Consider the following 26,171-nt stretch of genomic DNA (forward strand, 5'->3'; position numbering starts at 1 on the left):
CCGTATCAGTCACAAGTACAAACACATCACTCAAACTCACTGATTTATCATGTATTTTAAGTGATTTAGTGTGTTTTTCTGGCTATAGCTAATTGACATCTGCTAAATGTAAACATGGAAACCAATATCAGAAAACAAGATAATGATCTAACTTTCTACCATAGAAAAATATTATTCACATATATAACAAATCAAAAACATCACTCAAAATCACTGTTATTTGCTGTTTTATCTTGTTTTACTGGCTGTTGCAAATGAACATCTGTCAGCAAGTTTGAAATAACTCCAGGCAAACTGATAACTAATGTAGAATTATTGTAATTTCAGGGAGTTAGCCATGGTAGTGAAGAATCTCTAGAAAAGCGTTCCAGTCTACCCCGAATGAAAAGTTACGATGCTGTTGTTTTTGATGTACTCAGAGTCTCTCCTGATGATTTTGCTGTAAGTTTCAAATCTTTAATTTTCTCATGGAGCTGCATTGGCTAAGTGAATAAGACACTTGCTCGCTAAACTGAAGGTCCAGGGTTCAATCCTGACATAGGTTGAGATAATACCTTTGGATTTTTCAAAGAGTTCTGCCCGTGTCAATGATGCAGCTAAGAGAGGCTGACCTGGAAAAGAGTCTTGTACCCTGCAGATGACAAAAAAAACAAGGCCCTGTGTGCTACAGGCTGTGCTCGTTGAAGTGTAGGCTAATGTCACTATCCTGTCAAAATAACCTTTATTGCACACTGCATGGCGTTGGATGTTTTTATTAGCCCATATGGTGCAGAAATTTCATTTCGTATTTCAATGTCTCAATTTCACAAGGAAAAAGAGAAGATATGGCTTTTGTTCATTACTTTTCATGATAATAGCAAGTTTTCTTTCTTTCTCTCTAAAAACAGAATGTAAAGTTTGTAACATCATCAGTCAACCTAGTTAATTATCTTTCCTTTATCACATAAAAAATTCTGGCTTTAAATATCATTGTTGATTGATGAATGAATAACTGAATGAATGAATGAATGAATGTATGAATGAATGTATGATGGAATGAATGAATGATGGAATGAATGAATGAATGAATGTATGAATGAATGTATGATGGAAGGAATGAATGAATAACTGAATGAATGATGGAAGGAATGAATGAATGATGGAATGAATGAATGAATGAATGATGGAATGAATGAATGAATGATGGAATGAATGATGGAATGAATGAATGAATGATTGTATGAATGAATGAATGATTGTATGAATGAATGAATGATGGAATGAATGAATGATGGAATGAATGTATGAATGATGGAAGGAATGAATGAATGATGGAATGAATGAATGAATGAATGATGGAATGAATGAATGATGGAATGAATGAATGATGGAATGAATGAATGATAATATTTGAGATTAAGTTTGTAGTTATGACAAGCATTCCTTCAATCATCCAATTCTCTTCATTCACTTGACTCATCAATAAAGGTCAATTAAGTCGCGTGACATTTGCTGATGTTGTAATAAACTGATAATCTATCTAGAGATCGTGTTAGTCTGACCTTCATCAAGTTTCAAGGTCGTCTACTTACTTTATTCTTTTGTTTATTCATCCTTTCATTCATTCATCATTCTAACGATGTTTCTGACAAATTCAAATTCATTCCTTTGCTAATTTATTCATTCATTGCCCCTACTTCTCTCTTGGAATTCATGCAGTGCTTCAGACACATTAAAGATTTCTAAATACCAATTGACATCAAATATTCAAATTCATTCCTTCTCTGACATTTCTTACTTTCTCTCGTGGAATTCATGTTGTACCTCAGAAAGATTTCAAAATAGTTATCAGTACCCAAAAGGCTGATTGTGTGGTGAGAGAGAGAAGGGGGAAGTCTGCCAACATTATTTCTTACCATTAATGAATTTTTTTACATTTTTTCAGAGTCAAATAACATTAATGGATTTACCAGTATTCCAAGCCATCCAGCCAGATGTAAGTAACTTCTTTATAGTGGCACCAAAACTCCAGGTATTGTCATGGCAATGCTTAGGCAGGGGTTAGCTTAGATGAAAAGTTTTTGGAGTTTTCAGCCTGGTTTTCCCATCATTGACATTTGGACATGGGAGAATACAGCTGTAGACTGCTCCTTAAAGATCCATTCACAGTATGCTAATGATGCTGTCCTGGCAAAATTTTCCTCATTGCCCACTGCAAGAAATTGTACAGAAATTGTACTGTGCACGAGTCTAAACTTGGGCGTTTTATTTCATGTGGAAATTTGAAATTCACAATAAGTGAAATACTTTAGGCAAGTTTTCTTAAAATTATTTATGATGTAAAATTTTATATATATTTTTCAGGAATTAACATCGTGTGCCTGGACAACCAAGACTAAATTAATTCGAGCTCCGTACGTGGTAGCCTTTACTCGTAGGTTTAATCATGTAAGTATATTCTACAATTTTTACATCTTCCGTAGCGAAAGTTTTCAATAAGATGGTGGTCCAAAAAAATTACAGGGAAAAACTATAATTGGGCAATGCAAAAAAGTGAGGCGTTTAACAAGGAAATGAATTTGCTGTATCTTGATATCAAACTTTTAATTTTCTGTTCTGATTCTTTAGCAAGGTTGAAAAAGTTAGTGGCTCAAATTAGTGAAAAAAATGTTGTTATTTCTTTGAACTAGAAACTAAATTTTTAAAAAGTGATAATTAATATGTCCGTCTGAAAGAAAATGGAATTGAAACCCTTGTCAGAAGTCAGAAATACAAATGGCATTTATTTTTATCTGTCATAATTGCAAAAACGTGTAATTTCGTTGAACAAGAATTTAAGTTACTGAAGAATAATTATATACATTCCTCTTTCAAGAATATAGAATTTGACATTCTTATGGCCTTTAATAAACACAAATAGAAATGACATTCCTTTAAACTATATATCAAGAATCAGAAAGTATTATTTAGTTTTTAAAAGCTATAATTAATATGTCAGTCATTAATATTATATAATTGCAAACTCTTTATGGCTTTGATAAAAACAGAAATAGAAAATGAAAAAACTAGAGTTTTTGAAAAGCTATGATTAATATGTCAATCTTTAAGAATATGGAATTGGAAACTCTTTATGGCTTTGATAAAACAGAAATAGAAATGGCATTTCTTTTTATCTGTCGTGATTGTCAACTAAGTAACGTTATCTAAGCCTAACAGGCTATATTTAAACCTGTGATACAGAGCAGAACAATGGGAAAATATTGACTAACTGTCCTGAAAATAGCAGGTTATTTTTCAACTCTTCAATGAATATCAGGGAGATAGAAAAGACAAATTTTGTTCTTGATAATTGAATGATATCGTAATGTTATATTAGTATGTTTTATTACTTTGAAAACTCTTCAGTTGCTTGGAGAAAAGTGCAGTAAACTAAAAACAGTAGGATATAAAACTGCAATGTTTGCTTACAGGCATTGTGTAAAATTAGCCTATTTTTATTCTATCAAGATGTTGAAATTTGTATGGTTTCTCCAATCAGAGACACTTTTAAGGATTCTTGAAAATTGGATATTAAAAAATCACAACACTTCTAGAACTTGTTATTAGAAGCCTTATTAATTATGTAGGTAGATTTTATCTCGGTTAGGATTTAGACCACATTCAAAACTATTATATATTTCTATCGTGTTTCACTTTAACAGATAAACCACATATATGGGCTAAAGGGCATGATGTCGCATGTGATCTTGATCTTAACTAGCTAATCAACACATTTCTACATACAGTTTGTTTTGGAAATATGAACAAAAAAACTTGCTACAATAGAAAAATATTTTTGAAATATAGTTTTGAAGAGACAGTTAGAATTCAGATGTTTTTGCCAGTCAAGATCAGTGGCCAGTTTCAAAATATCTGTCCTTATCTCAGACTTTTCTTGTCCTTTTCAGGTGAATTTTTGGGTGCAGAAAGAAATTTTAAATTGTCAGACGCTGAAAACAAGAGCAGAAGTTTTATCCCATTTTATAAAAATAGCCAAGAAATTACACGATTTAAACAACCTCCACGCTGTCATGGCGGTGATATCTGCGTTGCAGAGTGCTGCCATCTTCAGGCTGTCCAAAACATGGATGGTAAGTAGAAGTTTTGTCCAGAATGGTGACGCAATTTGCAAGTTGAAGGGACTGACAGGAAAAACAGTCATTCGGATGGGACAATAAACAGAGGCTCTATGTACTGAAGGCTGTGCGCGTTAAAGATCCCATGACAGTTGCAAATCGAATACATGCCTGTGCCCTGATAGGTGGAATTCTGTCCTACAAGAACGAAAGACTAACTATCTTATGGTTATTTTGATGTAAAACAAAATGGCTATTGAATTATTGAATAAAATGACTGGGACAGCTATTGCTACTGAGAATCCAAAATTCATAGGAAATTGCATTTCTGTCCGATAAAAAAGAAAAAAACCAATTTGTTCCTATCATATGGATATTATGATAAAAAACAAATAAAAGCAATGAACTTGAAGTAAAATATTTTGAAAACGAAACATGTGTTTAGTTAGATAACATTGTTTGATTAAGTAATTGATTAAATACTTGATAATCTAGTCTATTAAGCTTCCATTAACCAGTATTAAGAAGATTATTGATTTAGGTATTGATTGGATTCAAGGAATCATAGATTCTTTTATCCAGTACTTCTCGCACTAAGATATTGATTCGTATGACCTAAGGAGCATTGATTATCAAGTATTCTTGCTGTTGAAGTTAAGGTGGCGAAAATTTTGAAGTTTTTATATCCAGTCTTCTTTGCACTTAAATAACAGTTTAAACATTTTGAAGACTCTGTTATCCAGTACTAAACTTGAATATTGACCTTCAAGATGTAGCTTTAGTTATCAAGTACTGAAGATGCATTGATCCAACATACGCGAAATTTGACGACGAACTCAGCTGTCAATCTTTTTATCCAGGCTGTTAATCTCTCGTTGATGGTTAATTTGAATTGAATGTTTCATCTTACCGATGAACTGGACTGTATTTAATCTCTATCATCAAGCCTTACTCTCTTTGTGAATTGCTACAGATCAAAAAGTCTTTACGATCATGCCTGTGAATATTCTAGATTCTTTTTTCCAGTCCTATTGATTGCTTATCGATTTTCTACTCAGGAACGTGATCTATCATAGCCTCTATCATTAAGTCATTTAATTGCACCAACCTGAATGTGACGATGTTAATTAAGTTTCTTTTATCCAGCCCCATAAGATATTTTGATTGGTTATCGATTTAAACCACGAAACTGGATCGGTCTATAGCCTCTGTTGTCCAGTTTCAACTGTATTACAACGTGCATGATTGAACCATGAAATAGATAAAGCTTCTTTGTTCTTCTATCCAGACCTGAAATTGATTTGGTCTTAAACATATCATTCATTTTAGCCTCGATAATTGGTGCGAATTTAAAACAAAACGTAAATGGCGTTCTAAAATTGAACAGCAGACTTTCCGTTTAATACTTTTTTTAATGCAGTCCTAAAATTAATTTGAAGATTAAGAGTTGATATTTTATTTAGACTCCATTTCCCAGTTTTAATTCGATCAGCCTTGCATGTCCAATCATGAAATAACAATCTTGTCAATTTTCTGTTATCCAGTGCTTACATCGATTTGAAAACTATAGGACATGATTTATCTAGAAGACACCATTAACCAGGTAGATTAGCTAACTAATTGCTGATCAGTTATTCATGTCAGGTTTTTAGAAAGCCACACGTATTGTATTGCCACGATAAATTGAAAGTAGACCTCTGTTATTGATAAACGAATTAATGAACGGAATTAGATTATCAGTATTGATCTCATCAATTTACGTTATATTTACGTAAATGTATTACTTCGTTTCGTGACTTGGTTATAAATGTTGATGTCATTTCATACGTTTTCTGATGCAATATTGTTAAATGTACTTTTGAAAAGATTTTTTTTATGCCTTTTTCGAAATTGCATGATTTAAAAGATTAATGGTCATTATACAAACTTCATGGCTAAATTTCTCAAAAACTAAAAGTATATAATCATCTTCAGCAGGTAATTTCAGCTATCTGTTTAGTCGTCTAAATATTTACTTATCTAGTTCATAGAGCTTCATTTCAACCATCTGTAACATTTTTCATAATTAAAATCTAACTTCCAGTTCTCCTACAATTCAATGAAATAAAAACATGCAGTTGGTATGCAATGTTTTAACAAACCAGAAACTCGTTGAACAGCATGATTTTATCAGTGGAATCGGCAAGATGAACTTAAGCGCCATTGTTATTGATAATTTGACTGTCTTTATTCCAGATGCTATCAAAGAAAGATAAATCTATCTACGAGAAGATGGCTGATCTCTTCTCAGAGAATAATAATCGGCAGAAATTACGAGATTACATGGACAACGTCAAATTACCCTGTATTCCTTATCTAGGTAAGTGCTGCCACCTAGATAACCTGCCCTTGTGACCTGAAAATCCAGTCTCATCCTGTTTTATTAAGTCGCTGATATTAGCAGCTTTTGTGATAGTGAGGCCATTAAACGCTTCTTGTGGAATTGCAGGAATCACAGACGTCTGATTGAAAATTGTAATGGTCCAAATTGATGCTATCAGTGTCCTCAATCTCTCTTTATAATCCCTTATTATTTTGATCACATCCCTTGGTCTTAATGTGAATGGTCTCACTAAGCAAACAGTTGTCAAAAAATAGGATTCAAACCCACAGCACCCAATCTTCTAACAATTACTACCATCTTATATATGTATGGTCTATATTTCAGGTCTCTATCTAATTGATCTGATCTATATTGATGTGGCTCACCCCCATCATGAAGGATTCAAACCCACAGCACCTGATTTATATATTGTCTATATTTCAGGTCTCTATCTAACTGATCTGATCTATATCGATGTGGCTCACCCCCATCATGGAGGATTAGAAAGTCAACCTAGAAGACTACAGATGAATAATATACTCAGAGTTATTGCCGATTTCCAACAGTCTAATTATGGTAAGTGCTGTGACGCTATCCTGATGAGGATTGTGTATCTGAAACTTTTTTCAGCAACATGAGTTGAACTCTAGTCATTTAGCTAATATTACCCTATATTTCTAAAACTAGCTGTCCTGATGAGGATTGTATATCTGAAACATGTGTAAGCTCTTGTCAATGTTAAAGAGAAAAATATACCCCTTATTATCTGCTGTAGATTTATGTAATTTGTAAATAATTTTGTATTTAATATTATTATAATTGTAGAAAACCTAACAGTATTAGAACATGTACAGAATTATCTGAAATCTGTTCGATATATTGAAGAATTACAGAAATTTGTCGAGGATGATAATTATAAGTAAGTTACACTTTTAACATTTTCTTATTTGAATACTCCCAGTTTCTTAGTGGGATCCACGGTGGCTCAGTGAGTTAGACGCGTGCTCGTTAACCTGAAGGTCCAGGATTCAATCCTGGCATTGGTCAAGATAATACCTTCAGATTTTTCGACCCGGTTTCCTCCTGTCAGTGATGCAGGTCAGAGGGGCTGATATTAAAAAAGTGTCTAGTATTTTGGATGTGCTACAGACGCTGTACATTAAAGATCCCTTGGCAATTGGAAATTTCAAAAGAGCAATTATTCGTTAATCTCCATTTCTTTTCACATTCCTTCGTAAGACCTTAATCTCCATCTAATTTCATTTTTATCGTAATTTTTCCATATTTTTTCAGATTATCGTTAAAACTGGAGCCAGCTACTAGTCAGGGTGTACCGTCAACGTCTGGAGAAGACATTACGATCAATATCCTACCTCCCTCTCCAGCAACCGAGCCTCGTCCTGGTTGTCTCTCCGTCGGTGGTTCGTCTAGATACGCCCCTGGTCATCGGAAATCTCGTAGCTTAACGGCCAAGTAAGTTATTTATAAGTTGAATTTTTGTGTTTTGGGATATTGGAGTTAGTACTGAGAATTTGGTGTTGGGATATCAGCGTTGCAGGATGGTTTTCACTTTGTTGATAATATACCTTATAGGAGCTGATCTCCATTTGTAGTAGAGATCATTCAGGTGTTTGGAAATAAAAAAAAATGGCTCTTGTTTGAGGTTCCGTTTAAGTTTAAGTTTAAGATCTCTCAGCTGTTGGAAATATAAAAATAAGAAGCAAATGCTGTTTTTCTGACAAAATTTCCCTCATTGCATACTCCATGGCCCTTCAGACATTAATTTATTATTTCACTTTGTGCATTTTTTAATTCATTTCATTATGTGTCATTTCATTTCATTATGTGTCATTTCATTTCCTTATGTGTCATTTCATTTCCTTATGTGTCATTTCATTTCATTATGTGTCATTTCATTTCATTATGTGTCATTTCATTTCATTATGTGTCACTTCATTTCATTATGTGTCACTTCATTTCATTATGTGTCATTTCATTTCATTATGTGTCACTTCATTTCATTATGTGTCACTTCATTTCATTATGTGTCATTTCATTTCATTATGTGTCATTTCATTTCATTATGTGTCACTTCATTTCATTATGTGTCATTTTATTTCATTATGTGTCATTTCATTTCATTATGTGTCACTTCATTTCATTATGTATCTTTTGATTACAGTTTTATGAGTTGTACTCATCCTCAAGTTGAGAAGAGCTACAGTCTTCCGTCGAGAACGACAGCACCGTATGTCCAGGGTATCAGACATCTTTTAGATGATAGTGTATTAGAAGAGGAATCACCGTGTGCCTCTAGTGATGGCTCTGTTTGTAGTAAATTTACTTCACGTAAGTACATTTCAAGTTTTTTTAAAAGATAGGACAATAAACTGAGATTGTGTGTGCTACAGACTGATTAATGATCCTTTGTCAGTTAGAAAAGTGTCTTGTCGTTTGGCATGGACAATTCATTAAGGCTCTGTGCTATAGGCTGTGCACATTGAAGATCTCTTGACAGTTGAAAAAAGGGTAGTCTGATACTTCCATGGAAACATTTCCCTCATTGCATACTGCAGCCAGGTCTGAAGTGTATCATGATTCTAGATATCTGCCATAGGTGCAGATGTTAATTAGCTCAATCGAATGCAAAAATGTAGGATGTAAGACACCATTTCCTTTCATTTCATAAACATTTTAATTTTGGGTGTTTTGGGCAACAAAGCATGCATCAGTTGTAACAGAATATTTCTGTATTTTACAGTAGAACAACGTGAACAGTTAGATTCAACGTCCAGTGAACAGGAGACATTCTGGCCGGCCAGAAACGAGTAAGTTAATTTATTCAACATGACCTATTGACCTCAGACCTTACTGTCACTTCTCCTGGCAAAATTCCCCTCATTGCATACTGCATGACTTTTAATAACTCCTTGAGATGCAGTCATACTGGATCAGTAATATTCAGAAAGTTACGGTGTTAAACTAGCTTTCAGTCATTTACCATGATTTTGCCGAAAGTTTCACTTTCAGTTAACCATTTTGAACTTCCAGCCAGACATGACCGGTAATAAATGTTATCCCTGTTTCAGGATGCCATGGGGAACGGAAGAAACAACAGGAGAAATTTATCAGGCTGCGTTTACGTGCGAAGGATGTCTACGTCGTAAAACTTTGCTCAAAGACGGGAAGAAACCAACTGTATCGTCATGGTCACGATACTGGGTTGCATTATGGGGAACAAATTTATTATTTTATCCGGCCAAATCACTCAGGGGCTCCGATAGAACAGCGGTGAGTTGTAAAATATTTTGCTTTTGAGGGTGATCTGTAGCACAAGAGATTAGATGGTTGGAACCTTTACATGACATCATTTGCTTGGTTAAAGTGAAGTTTTCAAGAATAAGACCACAGTTGTAAAAATGAGTTTTATGTCCTACTTTTCTGCACCTTGTGGGCTAATGAAGACAGGTATCACAGTTGTAGAGAAATAATTTGAATTATTGTTACTAAGTATCAATTAGATTTGAAAAAAACGATATACACTCCCATCTCCCTAATGTGGTCAAAGGGAGATAATTCGTAAAAATCACAAACCGAAATTGCTGTGTAAGGAGGCAAATTGTCAAGCTGTATCTTAAGTCTGACTCGAAATAAAAAAAAAATAAACACCCATTACTTAAAATATCATCCCATGTTTTTTTTTGCCGTTTATTTTCAGTTTAAAACTAATCCAAGTAAGATGACGTCGATTGTTGGTTGGATGGTCGTATTAGGTGATAACCCTCTACACCCAGACGCCTTCCAACTCACTGATCCTAATCGAGGAAATGTCTATAAGTTACGAGCTGGCAGCCAATCACAGGCTTTACAATGGTGTAGAAATTTGAGCGAGGCGTCGAAACGATTTAATTCTAGGGTAGGTAACTTTGGTGGTTTTTTTGTAAAGTTTTTTCAGCAGAAATTAGATTTGAATTTCATTAGAAGGAGTTAAGAATTTTAAAATTCAATTTTTTCACGTTTTTCTCCCTTTTTTATTTCAGACCCCAGTTAATTTGATGTCTTTCGACTGAACTGTAAAACTGTTGGGGAAAGATAAAGGTGCTCAAAGACTACTTAACTATAGCCATGTGATTGGTTTCTAGTGATCACATGACTTATATTGGCCAATCAGCTGGTCTGATTATAATAATAGCCAATCAGAGATAGTGATATCATCGGCCAATCACAGCTCAGTATTTATGGTAGATTAGCCAATCAAGACAAAGCAGATAACACTGCTGTGATAAATCAACCAATCAGCATAAAGCTGTGGATTTTAAATGGAAATATTTTGTATTAGTCATCATTCCTTGACAACTTTTAGACGTTGTTAACGTGATGTTGTTACCGTGGAAACGTGTTGCTCAACATGGATTGGTCAAGATAAAATAATGAATTTGTGTCGTATTTTTATAATGAATTCAAGATTTTTAGCTAATCGCTGTGCTTAAATTTCATCATGTGCTTCCAGATCTCCTATGCAATGTATTTCGTTGTCGTTGGACACTCGCGCTCCAGATATTACTAGTTTTCATTGGTTTAAATTTAACCAATAAAATCATTGCGTTTGCCAGTAAAAAAGTTGCTTTGGCAAAAGTGATTTTTCAATATAATACTCAATTCAAAAACTTGAAAGTGTGGAAATTTGAGACATTATAAAGCTCGGAAACTAAAGTTCATAGAAATAGAAGCTTGGAAATGTCAAAATCAGGAAGTTTTAAAGCTCGAAAACTCAAGTTCGTCAATATATAAGCTCGTAAAAGTGATTGGAACTTCTAGAAACTCAGAAATTGAAAAGTTTTAAAGCTCTTGAACTAAAGTTCGTCAAAATAGAAACTTGGAAATATGGTATTGGGTTCCCTAAAAGAATTTCTGAACACTTGAAGCATGAGATTGGCAGAGAAGCTTGATTCAATGGAGAAAGATATCCTATAATTCTGAAATTTGGGTTCTGCTTCCGCTAACCGGGCTTATTTCAAGCAGAGGAAAGCTTCAAAGTGGAGGTAAAAAGGCTCTAAATGAACTTAGCAAATTTAAAACCCCTCTGTTTATTCGTGAATTTAAAACAGAGTTTTTAAAGCATTTGGAATTGGAAAAGAAGAAAATGTTGAATTATGGAACCTCAAAATTTATAAATTGTCATGGAATTAACCAAGAAAGTGTCTACATGGAAAAGTTGTTTTTGTAAATCCTCCAAAATTTTAGCTATCGATATGGATTTAAACCTCAAATTCTGAGGAAAAATTGTTTTGTGGACCCTCCAAAGTAAATCTTTAGTGTATGAAATTCCTGACATGGATTTAGAATTCTGAGTCTGAGATTGGAAGAATTATTTTCTGAATTTAATTAAAAATATGCTGAAATCAGCTGTAATGAAATTAGATGATGAATTGTACAAAGAAATGCACTTGTTAAAATTTTCAAAAACTGTAAAAATGTTTTAAAATTGTCAAAAAATTGTAAAAATTTCACTTGTTATTAATTACACTGAAAGCTGATTTTTTTTTTTGGCGCCGAAACATGGCTGCATTTTGAAGTGCTAATGCCTTAAAAGTTTTTTTGGTAGATCGAATTTCTGTCCAATTTTTGCAATTTTAGTCTTTGAAATTGTTCCATCCAGTGGAAGAATATAAAACAGACTTTCATCTGTACTGCGATTTTTTATTTGGAATCAGAATTTTGTTCCTTCAAAAATCTTGCGAAAAAATTTTGTAATTATGAAATTTTGTAATTATGAAATTTTGTAATTATGCATCAAAATTTGATCGTAAGATTTTAAGAAAAACAAGATCCTTGCTTGGTGATTCGAAATTTTTGGTTTTAAATTTCCTAATTTTGTTTCGTTGGCTTAGTTAAGTTTTGTTTCTTTTCTTTTTCGTTTTTTGAAACTAAGTAGAATAAATTGGGACAATCTTGAAATTTGAATAAAATACAAGTTTTGAAAATTAAAATTCACGAGTGAGATAATAAAAGTTTATCATGTCCAAAGAAATAGTAAGATTAGAATGGTAGATTTTGGGGATCTGATTTATCGTAATTCTGGAAATCTCTGACTGCGTTACTCTACAGTAAGACTTACAACTTCATTGCGTTTTTGAAAGATTCAAAAGAATAGATCAGTTCATCATTACGAAATAATGTTGGGAAAAACGAGATACAATTCCATGTTTAATTTTAGAACAGTACCAGCTCAAAGAGAGCACAATTTCGCTCTATTTGAATTATCAATTTTTACGATAATATGTATGGATATACGATTTAAAATTCCATTGTTAAGAGCAACATTAACGAACTTGCTGAAATAGACACAATTGCCACCAAGTTTGTTTTAAAATCCATTATGTGACAGTAGGTAGGATTCCATTGTTCCATAGAGCGATATAAACAAACTCGTTGAATAGGAGCGTTAGAAGTAAAATAAAGGGAGATAATAAGATAGAAACGAGCGTACGATTTTTTTTATTTTTGTGCAATAATTTTGTATAACAGTTATATTATCAGTCAGTATTATTATTATTATTATTATAATTTATCTTCAAGTCTAAACTATGAAATATAAGGATTAGGGGCTTGTCTAGCCTTTATATGCTATCTGTATCATTTATCACAAGTCAAATCTTGCATTCGGTTTTCCTTAAATTCTACAAAAACAAGTGTATCTGGACACTGATAGCATCAATTTACACCATTCCCATTTTCAATCAGACGTCAGTATTTTATGACGTCACTATGGCAATGACCGTTGAATATTATTAGCAGCTTTTGCAATAGTGACGTCATAAAACCATGAGTTTAAGTTGAATTACAGGAACCACAGATATTAGATTATTAATTGGAATGGAGCAAATTGATTCTCTCAGTGTCTCAGATACACATATAGTGTAGAAAATCTCTTTAAGTCATCAAAATTTATACTTTATCCAGAAAAATGAAAAAAAAACTTGTCTTGTACAATCTGTTTGATAATAAATTATAAATTATAATCTAAGAATGCTATAAGAGTGCTTTATATACAGTGTGCTAAGTTAATTAAAAAATATTAATTAAAAATATAAATTAAGTGAAAAAATAAATATATATCTCTAATATAATATAAGGTTAAAAATATAAAAAGTTCCACTGAATGAAATTTCTGAAATTTGAAAGTTTGAAGCCAAATTCAAAATGCCTAAGCATGAGACATAATATATATTTAAAAGGTTGAAAAAAATACTAAAATATCATTTACTAAAGCCTCATCTCATGCTGTTGACACATGTTTCAGATATACAATCCTCATCAGGACAGTTTGATTGATATAAGAGTTGACTTTCAAAAATTGGACTTTTTTGAGCAAAGTAATCAAGCTCGCTAAGATATGACATTTTAAAATGTGTGCTTTATCCTTCTGTACTAATATTTCATCTTGAAGTGTTTTATTTCGTAACTGGTATAGGGCATTATGGGTATTTTACGAGACGCAGAAACAAAGTTTGTATGTTCAAGAGATAGATAATTATTGTATCCCATTTGTACTTATACCTCGACTGCAATAGCCACTATTCTTGTATAATGGAATGCAGTGATTTGATTGGATTGTACTCCAGCGAATACAGTCAATCAGAACCCTGGACAGCTAGTCTGAAGCCATTATGCTCACAGTTTCTGTCAAGGGTTCTGATTGGCTGTATTCGCTGGCCTACAATCCAATGCCAATCAAATCACTCATACCTTGTAGTCAAGGTATGAGACTAAGTTCGTAAAAGCTTGACATTGAAGATGACTTGACACAAACCTCTAATGAACCAAAATCCAAATTTTCCAGTTACGCTTTAAAACAAAAGACTTGCTGAAAAATTCTACAATTCCAAAAGTTTTGAGAAAATTTTTCAGCGAGTTTCTCATTTCATCCATCTTTTGCTTGTTAAAAATTTCATTTAAATTTATATTTTAATAATTCAATGTTCATAAATTCAGTTTTTTTGCCAAAATATTTATTTTTGTCATCATTTTCCATTACATTTCTGATATTATGACAATTTTTAAGGCTAAATCTGCCAAAATGTATCTTAGTAAGTTAAAATGCATTAAAGAAAAGGGTACTTTTTGCTGGGAATGATCTGAAATATTCTGTGATTGTCGTCTGCTTGGTATATTGACGCTATGGATTCAAATCTCTTCAAGAACATTTCTTCACTGTTTGGATATTCTTTGGTTAGCTTAATCACCAATTGCAGTCAGAACCAAAATTTTATTAAAGTTTAGACTTAGATCATTCCTCTTTAAGTAAAAATGTCCGTCTGCTTGGCCTCCATTTTGAAATGATAATTTATAATCTCTGTTATGATTGTCAACCATTTTGTTTCATCCACCATTACTGATATTAAACTGTTATTTTTCAATCCAGTTTTCTTTTAATCCCTGGCCCCTAGAGATTTCTAACTGCTTCCTGTCCCCCTGGGTCGGCAAGAGAGTGACAGGGGTAGAATTGTCTCGAAAATTTCATGCCATGTGTCCTATAGTGTCATTTATATTGGGAATCGGAGGGGTCGGAACAGTGACACAATTCACTGAGTCCCTGTATGCAGTTGCTGTCCTGGCCAAATTTATAAGTGGTCAAGCTTTCAATGATGTAAAACCATGGCTCAGAAGATCAGTCTGAAATCTATGGGAGAAACAGGACTGAGAAAGCTGAAGCTACCTGTGTGTGGGGACAAAACTAATGACTCTAAATGAGGTAGCTTTCAAAAGAAGTTGTTCAGATGGGACAATTAACCGAGACCCCTTGTGCTACAGAATCACTCGACAGTTAAAAATCTTTCAAGAATAGCTGCTGTCATTGCACACTGCAAACCGTTTCCTGTCTTTAGAAAAGCAGGATGTAAATATACACATTGGCACAATTTAAAATAGCAAAAAAATGAAGAAAAAAAACAATATAACAATTTATTTGTAAATGAAATTGCATAGAAAAATACAAAATTACTGTCTTTTGATTCTATTATTAAACAACTTTCTGAATTCTCCTTTAAACTGTCTATACCTTATCAAAAATGCGTAAAAACTTGTTCTTCTAAACAGACAATATAACAACCCACAAATAAAATTTTCCACCAAAATTTATAACAAAGCCCCAAAACCGTAAGCAACAAAAAAATTACACAAATATGTAGACACCCTAAATATAAGAATGAAATTTTAGGTTTTGATACAAAAAACAACTTGAAGAATTCTGCGATTTTAAGGAGATTTTTGTCGGTAAAATGTAATTATATACATGGTTTCAAAAAAACATTTATAGAATTCCATGTCCTTATAGCCCCACCCCCTAATAATAACAAAATATACCAAGTATGAAATTTTAAATGCGTAGTTGAAAATATATAAAAGATTGCAATTCAAAAATACTTGGAATATATGTATGTACTGTGTCTATTTGCTCCTATGGCCCCCTTCGCTACCCCACCCCCCTTCTCTACCCCACCCCGAGATTTTGGCACCCTAACTATATAAGTACCAAAAGCACAATAAGTTTTACAAAATTTTTACACTGGAAATTCATATCTATATATATGCACTGTGTCTATTTGCAAAGTTCTGCCCCACACCCCCCCTTCTCTTCCCCACCCCCAGATTTTGGCACCCCCAGTGTCTCTCTGTACACTATGGGATTAAAGTTATGTTTTGCCGTTGAGTTCTCCGTGACATTGTGCCAACAGTTCAGATAAAGTGCGGTAGAGATTGTGTTCGGTTCCATGGCTCACTTTTATTCCAACTCCAGCCTGTAAAAAAAGAGATAATAGTTCGCTGGATTCCTGGATATCTTGAGGGGGAGTGGCATTGACTCACGGAGGTGAGATAATACCCTCAGATCCCTTGACAGTTGGAAATTCAAAATCTGATTAAATTCCACTGGAATAACTCTTCCAAGTGCCACCAGTTAGTCACAGAAATGCTTATGTTCTCAATCCTTTTTGGAGAGTTCACATAGCTAATTTCTTACCTCTTGTAGTGTCTTCAAGGCTTTGTCGGTTTTCTCCAGAAATAATTGTAACTTTCCAACTTTTAACAGTTGTAGAGACAGGTTCGGTGTATTAGTAGGGTACAATTTCCTAAAATTATGGAGAATATTTTAATCAAATAAATGAATCTCAAAAACAAATGAAAGAGATTGTAAAGAAGTTTTCCAAATTTTTTATGTGTATGTGGAACACTGTTAGCATCAATTTGTACCATTACAATTTTTAATCAGATGTCTGTGGTTCCTGTTATTCCACTAAAACTAAGCTTAACCATCGCAAAAGCCCTCAGATATCATTAGAAGCTTTTATGATTAGTGACGTCATAACACCTACTTGAAGTGGAATTGCAGGAACCACAGTTCACGTTGTTCGCCTCCTGATTTTCTCCAAAACTTACCTATATGGTGCCAGAGTTTGCAGACCATATTCCAGACCTTTCTTCCAGGATTCCAAGTTAATGCAGGAATCAAACGCCAGATCTAGCAGTCGAACTCGGTAGATGTTGTATTCAGCCAAGTTGGAATATTTTTCTAAATTCCTTTCACATTGTGACAAAATGTCAGTAAACTCTGAAAGTAACAAGACAATAGAAAGAACCATGCCAGATTTGGATCACTCACTGAACCACCGCGGCTCCAACACATGATTTTATAGAAGAGTCTTGTAGAAGCTCATCATAGTGATGTTTGTAGTAAATAATTTAGCCTATCTTTAGCTTATCTTAGCCCTGTGTACAGGTTAGAGTGATGTTTGTAGTAAATAATTTAACTTGGATCTTGTTAGTGAAAGCTGAAGACCCTGGTCTCAGAATTAGAATAAACTTTAATTTTGACAGTGATTGTGAAGAAAGCACTGGCTGAGGTCTGAGATTTAGTGATGTCTGTAGTAAATCCTGTAGTTACCTTAATCTTTCTTTAGATCTTTTCTGATCCCAGTAGTAATTCATTTAGTGATCTTCTTTAGCTTTGTGATTGATATTGGTAAAGAGTGCAAAAAGCACTGGCCCAGGCCTAACAGTTATAGTGATGTTTGTAGTAAATCATTTACTCACCTTTATTTTTTCTTAGATCTTCTAAATCTGTGATAGTTTTATCCACAAGTTCAATAGTTTTTAGAGAGTTCACAAGATATTCAGAGTTACTGTTTTCTATCTTACATTCACTACATGCCTTAAACCTATCTTCTGTAATACAAAGTTGCATTTCATTACAAACTCATTCAGAGAGTCCACATATCTTGGCATTTAGGATTAGTCAATTTAACAGTCTTATGACAATGGGAATTCCATGTAGTCTTTGAGCCAAGTGGAGTTTCTGCCATTAAGATGTCATATTTGGTCAAATATTTATTAAATCACAGGATACACCGTTGTTAAACAGAATATCAGAATGATGCAATGGAAGCCAGGAATGAATCCTATACATATTAAAATATCTTGTTTTTGAGAACCTACCTGTAGTGATGCCAAGGAAACCAGAACATTTCTTCTCTTGACATTTAAAACTATACATCAATTCATCCTGTAACAGTAAATATATAAAGTTTTATATCCTGATAGAGCTAATGTAGACCTGCAACGCCATGCAGTGTACATTGTTTAACTTTTTTCTGGATTGAAACCCTGGACCTTAAGGTTAGTGAACAAGTAACAGGGGTTCTCTTGCAGCTGAAAATACTTTGCAATGTGGCTATCTGTATGAATTAAATGGAAATTTCAGCTGTTTGCATTAGATGGTATAAAATTAGTGTGTTTTTGGTAAAACCATTGCCTGGAAAGGTATTAAATAAGTGCGTTTTTGAGAAACTATTGCCTATATAAGGTAATTAGTAGGTTTTAGTGAAAATATTGCCTGGAAAAGTATAAAATTAGTAGGTTTTAGTGAAAATATTGCCAGGAAAAGTATAAAATTAGTAGGTTTTAGTGAAAATATTGCCAGGAAAAGTATAAAATTAGTAGGTTTTAGTGAAAATATTGCCAGGAAAAGTATAAAATTATTGATTATAGACTGCAGTAATAAATTTATTTGAATTTGAATGAAGGTAACATCTGTTTAGTATATTGTCAACTCTTGTCACACCTGGGATATTTCTACCTGCCTGTACCAAGTTAATAGATACATTTGATGAATTTAGAATAGCTTTGAATACAGTTGTGTGATTTTGCTGTATTTGTTCATTGGACATTCTCTGTACTATATTGCAATTAAATTTAGTGGTCTAAATATAGTGGTTTTCCTGTAATTGTTTAAAGGATGTTCTATGGCAGATGTAGGAGCGAAATTTATAAAAATGTAAACATATTTCTGTAAGGAAGTTGTTACAGTGAACTAAATTACTGAAATTTTACCATACAAGGAAAAGAATATCTTGTTTGATCTGTGATCAAAATATTTAAACAGAAGTAATATTTTAATTGCGTAGAGGTTAGCAAGACATACGGACGAAAGTTTTATCAATTTAACGGCTGAATATTAATTCAATAAGACCCAAGTATCAGAATTTTTATCAGTTTTAAGGATTGAATTTTAAGGCCAAAGTTTCATTATCAAACAAGTTTAAGTTGAAAAGTTATATTGGATTGTGATTAAAATTCAATTTTGTATATTATCAGTATAAGGAGTTAAATTCTAAGGGCCAATGTTTGATTGACGATCAAGTTATCGAAAAGTTATCTATAATTTTATCAATTGAAACTTGGTGTATTATATCTTCAGATTATTATCAATATATATCAGGATTAATCAGTATCATATCTGATTGCATCCATTACAAGTCTGGACAAACTAGAATACTTGTCGTCTCAGGACTGATGAACCATGCTCTTCGTCTAAGGAGGTGTGTTTCTTGAATATCGGAAATGATTTTGAACTAAGGACTGCATTTTTAAAGAAAATATTTACCTTTTGAATAGGAATGTGTAAATGGAACATTATTACTAAATAAATTAGTTATCTTGGATTTTAAAAAGGGACAACAAAGTAAGATAAATACGAGATCTTTTATTTTGGATTATAAATTGTGAAACAGTTATCTTGATTACAATATATCTTTTGAATTTTGAAAATAATAGCGTTCATGAAAGAAGGAAAAAGGCACAGTATTTTATTTAAGATTATGAATTGTGAAAATCATCAAGGAAAATTTTCAATTTATGGACAAAATTGTTGTGTTTTGAATGGAAAGGTATCTTTTGAATTTTGAGATGTAACGATTTTGAATGTAGACAGCATTTCATCTATCTTTTGTATTTACAGACTAATTGTGTTTTTATCAATGAAAGTGTAAATCTTTTTATAATGAATGGACAATTATGCAAATAATTCTAATTGAGTAATTTTGTGTTGAATTGACAGAAACAGACGCTTAAAGAATTAAAGCAGAAGTGGAATTTTTAGTTATTTAGTATTGAATGGAGGGAAAAGATTTGGAAAAGCAGACGTCAGATTTTGTGTTGAGTAGATGGTCATTTCTGGTGAAGAAAACTGTTGGAATAAGCTCCAGTCAGACATTTTTGTTAAATTTTGTAGTAATTAAACAAAAGCAGAAGTAGGATTTTTTAAAAATGGTGTCAAAAATGCCAGTTTACCAGTGAGACGAGGGTTTGAAAGTAAGATTACATTTTCGTCAGTCATTGCTGTGGTTGACTGACTGGATTTTAAACATCAAATTTTCAAAATGGAGTCCAAAATACAAGACTTGCTACAGTGTCCTGTCTGCTTGGGTCAACTGAAGCAGCCGAGAATTCTTCCATGCTTTCATTCATTCTGTGAATCGTGTCTAGACACTCATATCCAGACGTCATCTCAAAGACATCAGAGTTACTTCTCTTGTCCATCTTGTCGCGTCGACACTATAGTGCCGTATAACTCCACTCAAGGATTCCCACGAGACTTTCGATTAATTACCTTCATGGATGTTTTGAATTCAGTGGCTGGAAGCAGAAATGCTTCAGTATGTGACGTCTGCAGTTTGGAATCAAATTTTGAAACTGCTGTGTCATTCTGTGCCGAGTGCAAAAAGTACTTCTGCAACATTTGCACCAAAACTCATAAACAGAAGCCATTTTTGGTAGAACATTTGCTCATAAGTCTTCAATGTAATGAATCATCCAATGAAATTCAAGAAAGATGCAAAACTCATGTGAACGAGGCTGTTCAATATGTCTGCCGAACTTGTGACCTTGAACTATGTGTCATCTGCATTCTGAAGGATCATGAAGGTCACAGTATTATTAAACTACAGACGGAAAGTATGATAAGAAAACGATGCTTGACAACCGCTTTCAAAAATGTGCACAAAAAAATTTGGAAAACTCATGAAGAAATGTTCAACCTAACGTGTCTGGATGGACGTCTAAAAGGACATTATGCAGAATCGAAAACTCTAATCCAAAAACGATCACGTAAACTAGTGCAAAGGATTCTGGGTGATGAAAAGAAATTCTTACGAGAATTGGACACAGATTTTTTCCAAAAACGGCAAGAAATCGACCAATTAAAAGACATATATCGTAAGAATCTAAAAGATTTTGAAATCTTCCAATCACAGTTGAGACATTTGATGACGTCAGAGCAGACGGACTCAATTTTATCGAAAGAAATTGTGGAAAAAATTAGGTCAGTGGAGAGCCAGACACAAACTATGCGCCCAAAGTCTTTGAAAACTGTCAAAAAATTCCAGCCAGGCAAACTTTTTGAGATGGGAGCATTTTACTACTTGACCATGGATGACGGAGACATGACAGATTTTTCAACATCAAATGATTCTGGGATTGAAAATTCTGTGTCGCTACCAAATCTTTCCGAACTTGACAAAATTCCAATTGAGCGAACAATGGAGCCGAGAGTTTTACCAAAATTGCCAAACCCTAAATACATTCTGAAGGTTCAACTGATTTCTAAATTTGGTGGCAAAGAGAAATCTAACAGTCAATTAAGTCTTCCATACAATATCTCTTTCTCGCATAATGACGAAATCATTGTGGCTGAAAATGGTGCCAGACGGGTTCAAATTTTTGACAAATATGGACATACAGTTAAAACCGTCCAAAACAATTCCATAATACCAAGAGGAATAACTCTTATTAACTCCGACACCATCGCAGTAACTGACGAATCATCGCGGGGCGTTAAAATATTCAATATGGCAGGCACACTGGAGAGAGATTTCACCCCTGAATGTATGACACTGCCTTATGGGATTGCTGCGACATTAAATGGTGATTTCGTCTTTACAGACATGATATTTGAAACTGTGAGCGTTGTGAAACAAAATGGCGAACTACGTTATCAATTTGGTGGACATGGATGTTCCGACAACCATTTTGACAATCCAGGATATCTATTGGTTGACTCCCGCGATCGCATCTTCGTATCTGATTGCGGAAACCACTGTATCAAAGTTTTCACCAAACACGGACACTTCTTATTCAAATTCGGAGAATATGGCACAGGCTCCGGAAAGATTCGCTACCCAAAAGGTATCGCAGTTGACAAATCTGGCAATATTTTCGTAGTGGATTCTGGGAATGATCGTGTTTTAATGTTTTCAAGGGAGGGAACCTATTTAGGTATAGTTCTAGACCAGTCACATGACCTCTGTCGACCAACCGGATTGGCTGTTACTTCAACCAATCTAATGGCTGTATCTATGCCGGATTCTGGTGAAATTTGTGTTTTTGCTATTTCCTCTTGAAATTGTATTTTCATTTTTTCATATTCAAGACATATTTATCACTTAGCTTTGGGATGTAAGGGTGAATTTTTACTAACTTTTCAAAATCGTTCTTTCACACAAAAGAATCATTCTGTCCTTAGGTTTTTCTTAGGGTTTTTTCTCATTTGGGTTTAAAAAAATTTATTTATATATGATTTAAATATATTTAATATCTGTTTTTATTTATAAGTTATTATTTAATAAATCTTAAATTACTGTAGTCTGTAATGTTCTTGTCATAAATAGAGTTAGTTCCCTTTGAATGGAGTTTGGCATTGGTTGTAAAGCTTCAATAAAAGTTTCTCTGGACTCACCAAATCTGTATCAAGGCATCTAGAGCATTCACAAGAAAAATAATATTGTTCTTCCAGCTCTGCCAATCTTTCTACGGAAGGTTTAAGTTGGTCTATATAACTTATAAACATCTGAAATACACAAAGTTGTATAAATATTGCGAGAAAACATTGATTAATTTTGGGTAAACGGTCAATTAAATGTGCAAAGGTTGTGGAAGAATCTTTCCACACAGTGGCTAAGGTACCTAGTTCTTCTTTTCCTGTTTGTGACATTTCAGAACCAAACCACTCAATTCACAACCAGGTTATGCCCCTTGGTGTCCGTCACAAACTTCACAGCTCTACACCAAATATGAAAAATATTTTTACCTTATTTGGTGTGGTGTCTGGGATATCTTTCAACGCCCGAATAAAAACCGTTTTACCAGAAAATATGGCCACAGCATTGGGGTCACAGGAATGATCTAGCATTGAGGGGCTGAAATAAGAAGAATAAACTTTTATTAATATTTGGTTATGAAAATCTTTTCTATTTTGTGGAGAACACATTTTTGGTAATTGCTAAAAATTGGCTTGATTTTCATGAAACTTAGAAAGATGGACAGAAACTTGAGCTATTTTTTTGTATTCTGGTATAATTTTTTTCCCCCTGCTCAGTTATTTCCTAAATACGCCTCTGATGGCTAAAGGGTTTGGTTTGAAGGACAAACCTGGTATAAATTCCACTACCAATCGGTTGTAAGTCATCATTACAAATACTAAACGTGTTGATCACCATCTGAAATAAAGATAGCATTCATTTTTACCTCTGTTTATAGAGAACATAATATCTTTCCAAAACTGAATTGTGGTTTAAAAAAAAGTCAACGAAAAAGTTTGACCAGCCAAGACTCACTTGGTTTTATTTTGCTATTCATTTTTGTTCATTAATATTAAGTGTAAATGTAAGTCATTTTGATATCACTTTTTAGAATGCCAGGCCCTAAAAAAGGGTCGCTGTCAAATATATGTTACGTACCATTCCAAAAAATGAGAACAGTGTATGGGCTGGTGGGAGTGTCATGTGATCCTTCGTCAGTTCTGTTACCGTTGACAACATCTGCGTGAAAATTTCTGATCTTTTTTCATCTCGTTGAATGTCTATGCTATCTGTAATATCAATTAAAGCTTTAATTAGAGGATCAGAAATTGATATGAAGAGAGCATTTAGTTGAAATAAAATATATAGAAAACATAGATTCATATCTTACCAGAATATCCTAGGTTCTAAAGAATCCTTTCTACCAGCTGGTCCCCTGGCCAAACTTCTTGTCATTGATTTTACAAGGATAACAACTTGGGTTCATGGAATCTTGTCTAACAGCTGGTCATTGGCAAAACGTTTTTTTTTTCATGAAGAGAGAATCCAACGATTTCTTGAATATATTTCATCTACGTATTTGTTAAATGATTTCAATGGTGTTATTGGAAGAGCCTTTAGGCGATATACTGATAGTTTTGAAAATATTTCTTACGTGATTCAAGTTCTGAGAAACATCTCCAACCAGGGTCATCTGGGGTCAACTTTTCATCCTCGCTTTTCTACAAAAAATAAATGATGTGCATGTGCTAAGGGCGGGACTAACCATGTCAATCATCTGCCACTCCTCCAACAAATTTGGAGGCAATTTCTAATACACCCCTCTGTCAGTCTTTGCCAGCAGTTAGCCTAAACAGGTTCAGAAAAGCAGGATGTAAAACTCCAGTTCGTGTCATTTGGAATAAGACTAGATAAAGCCTAGTTATGGTGCTTCCCAAGAAATTACATATTGGTCTTAATGACAACAATTTCTAAGTCTTTCTGTTTAAATTCACCATCTTGAAAATGTTTTTTCTACATACCATATGTCTAATGATAATCCGCAAAAAAAGACGAACTGAATCTGTGGGTATGATTGGTTGAGACTCTTTAAAACATGGACATTCTGTTTTATGGATTGGCCAATCAGCTTTCTGAAAAATAACAAAAAATTTTTTAAAAACTAGATATCTGGCCATCTTGACTTATAATTAATTTCATATTATTCCCATACATTCTCCCTTAAATATAATACACTACAGAAATAACTGAAATTGCCTAAACAATATTTTCAAAGATTTGATTATTGATATAGGCCTACATATATTTTTACCTGACAAACTACTCCACAATATTTCACCAAACCACATGCAGCACATTTCTTTAACTTTTCACATCTAAAATAATATAAACTGGTTGACTTGTTGACTCTAGACTTGGTTTGTGTCATTATTTTTGCTTGCCCATCCAGTAACATTTCTATGGATATGCCCTCTCACAACCCCCCCCCCCCCCCCCCCCCCCTCCCCCCAACTTCTTTTTCTATCCCTTTTCATTTTATCCCAACAATCTTGCAGCTTGACAATGCACCCCTAACCTTTATCGACAAGTTAAATGCCCTGACAAAATAGAACTGTCTGCAATCATGACTCAAAATGTTTTCTCAATTCAATAAGCATGGCGATTGCGAATGAACAAAAAAAAATAAAGGCGGGCAGTTTGTCTCAAAATAAGTCAAAATTTCTAATCAACTAACGGTAGGAAACAAAAACTACAAAGTTTGTCGATTTCCTTGTAAGCCAGGACATGGACATACGGCTCAGCTTTCGCAATCAATTCCCCCTTTTTGCTCATTTTGCGATCAAAATGCGGTTTGTAGTTTGTTTATTTTGGAGAAAGCGAAAGTAAACCGGAAGTGGAAATAGCCGTGCAAGGGGACGTAACTCTTGCAGTGTATTGGATCTAGACCACAACTAGTTTTTTTCAGACTTCGTTTTACTCATTTTATCTTGAAGATCTTTTTCATAGCATATCTATATTATGTATATTTCAATTTTGCATTTAGTTTAGCAAACGATTTGTGTTAGCTTATGGCATTATTCTTTTCATGGAAACGCAAATCCTCACGGAATCAACCCCCCCCCCCCCCCCTCCTGGACCACCCCTTAGCAACTTCAACTCTATCAAAAGTAAAATGTGAGAAAGTCTCTAGAATAGCGTTTAAATAGGTCAAGTCACGGAGGAAGCTTTCGATTCAACTTTAACGACCCCGTCCCGAAGCCGAAACTTGGACCCATGCCCTGACTTGTGTTATGACGTTGACGTCAAAAAATGTTGACGTCAAGTTTCTTTATGTTGGTAAAGTCACCAAGCAATCCAAATTTTGCAACTGACGCAGACAACATGGCCGCACACGGAGATTTTCTCCATTTTTGAAACAAAAATGGTGGGTGAATTTAGTGATCAGGTGGCAGAAATGGAGGCGCAGGATTCGAGAACTTGTAGAAAAGGTTGGAGACGTTTTGTCGCTGATGTTTTGAGCTGTTTTTCTCTGGTCGGAGTTGCCTTACGTCGCGTTTTTACCTGGCGGAGAAACGAACCGGAAGCGTTTGAATTGCAAAATGAACCCATTGAGTCAGTTTCTGTGATATCCGCCGGTGCATCGACGAACAGTTCCTTCGATGTCCGAACCTTGGAAGATTCTTATTCAGCTTTCCATGATTTCGGAGAGACTGAATTTAAGTCGAAAAATGGACGAAAACCGAATTCTGCCAGAGGAAACGCATCACGCAAGAAGGATCCGACTAGAGACCGCATCTGTAATCC

The 26,171-nt window shown here is 34.0% G+C and overlaps 2 protein-coding genes across 2 annotated transcripts; one reads left to right on the forward strand and one right to left on the reverse strand.

Moving 5' to 3' along the window:
• Positions 1-360: 360 nt before the first annotated feature.
• LOTGIDRAFT_109415 (hypothetical protein) lies at positions 361-10,447 on the forward strand (the record flags this gene model as incomplete). The annotated part of the gene is made up of 11 exons (XM_009046260.1): positions 361-441; positions 1,925-1,975; positions 2,344-2,427; positions 3,927-4,109; positions 6,330-6,453; positions 6,901-7,032; positions 7,282-7,375; positions 7,750-7,929; positions 8,639-8,787; positions 9,512-9,747; positions 10,175-10,447. Coding segments are annotated over 11 exons (1,587 nt in total), but the record flags the coding sequence as incomplete, so codon positions are not given.
• Positions 10,448-16,151: 5,704 nt separating this feature from the next.
• On the reverse strand, positions 16,152-25,199 carry LOTGIDRAFT_177746 (hypothetical protein; the record flags this gene model as incomplete). The annotated part of the gene is made up of 12 exons (XM_009046261.1): positions 16,152-16,256; positions 16,478-16,586; positions 16,894-17,065; positions 18,590-18,593; positions 22,526-22,636; positions 22,877-22,985; positions 23,218-23,285; positions 23,526-23,606; positions 24,133-24,153; positions 24,389-24,499; positions 24,679-24,742; positions 25,102-25,199. The coding sequence occupies 12 exons, from the start codon at positions 25,197-25,199 to the stop codon at positions 16,152-16,154; spliced, it is 1,053 nt and encodes a 350-aa protein (XP_009044509.1).
• Between the last annotated feature and the right edge of the window lie 972 nt (positions 25,200-26,171).

Source organism: Lottia gigantea (genome assembly GCF_000327385.1).
Source record: "Lottia gigantea unplaced genomic scaffold LOTGIsca_10, whole genome shotgun sequence".
NCBI classification, from domain to species: Eukaryota; Metazoa; Mollusca; class Gastropoda; family Lottiidae; genus Lottia; species Lottia gigantea.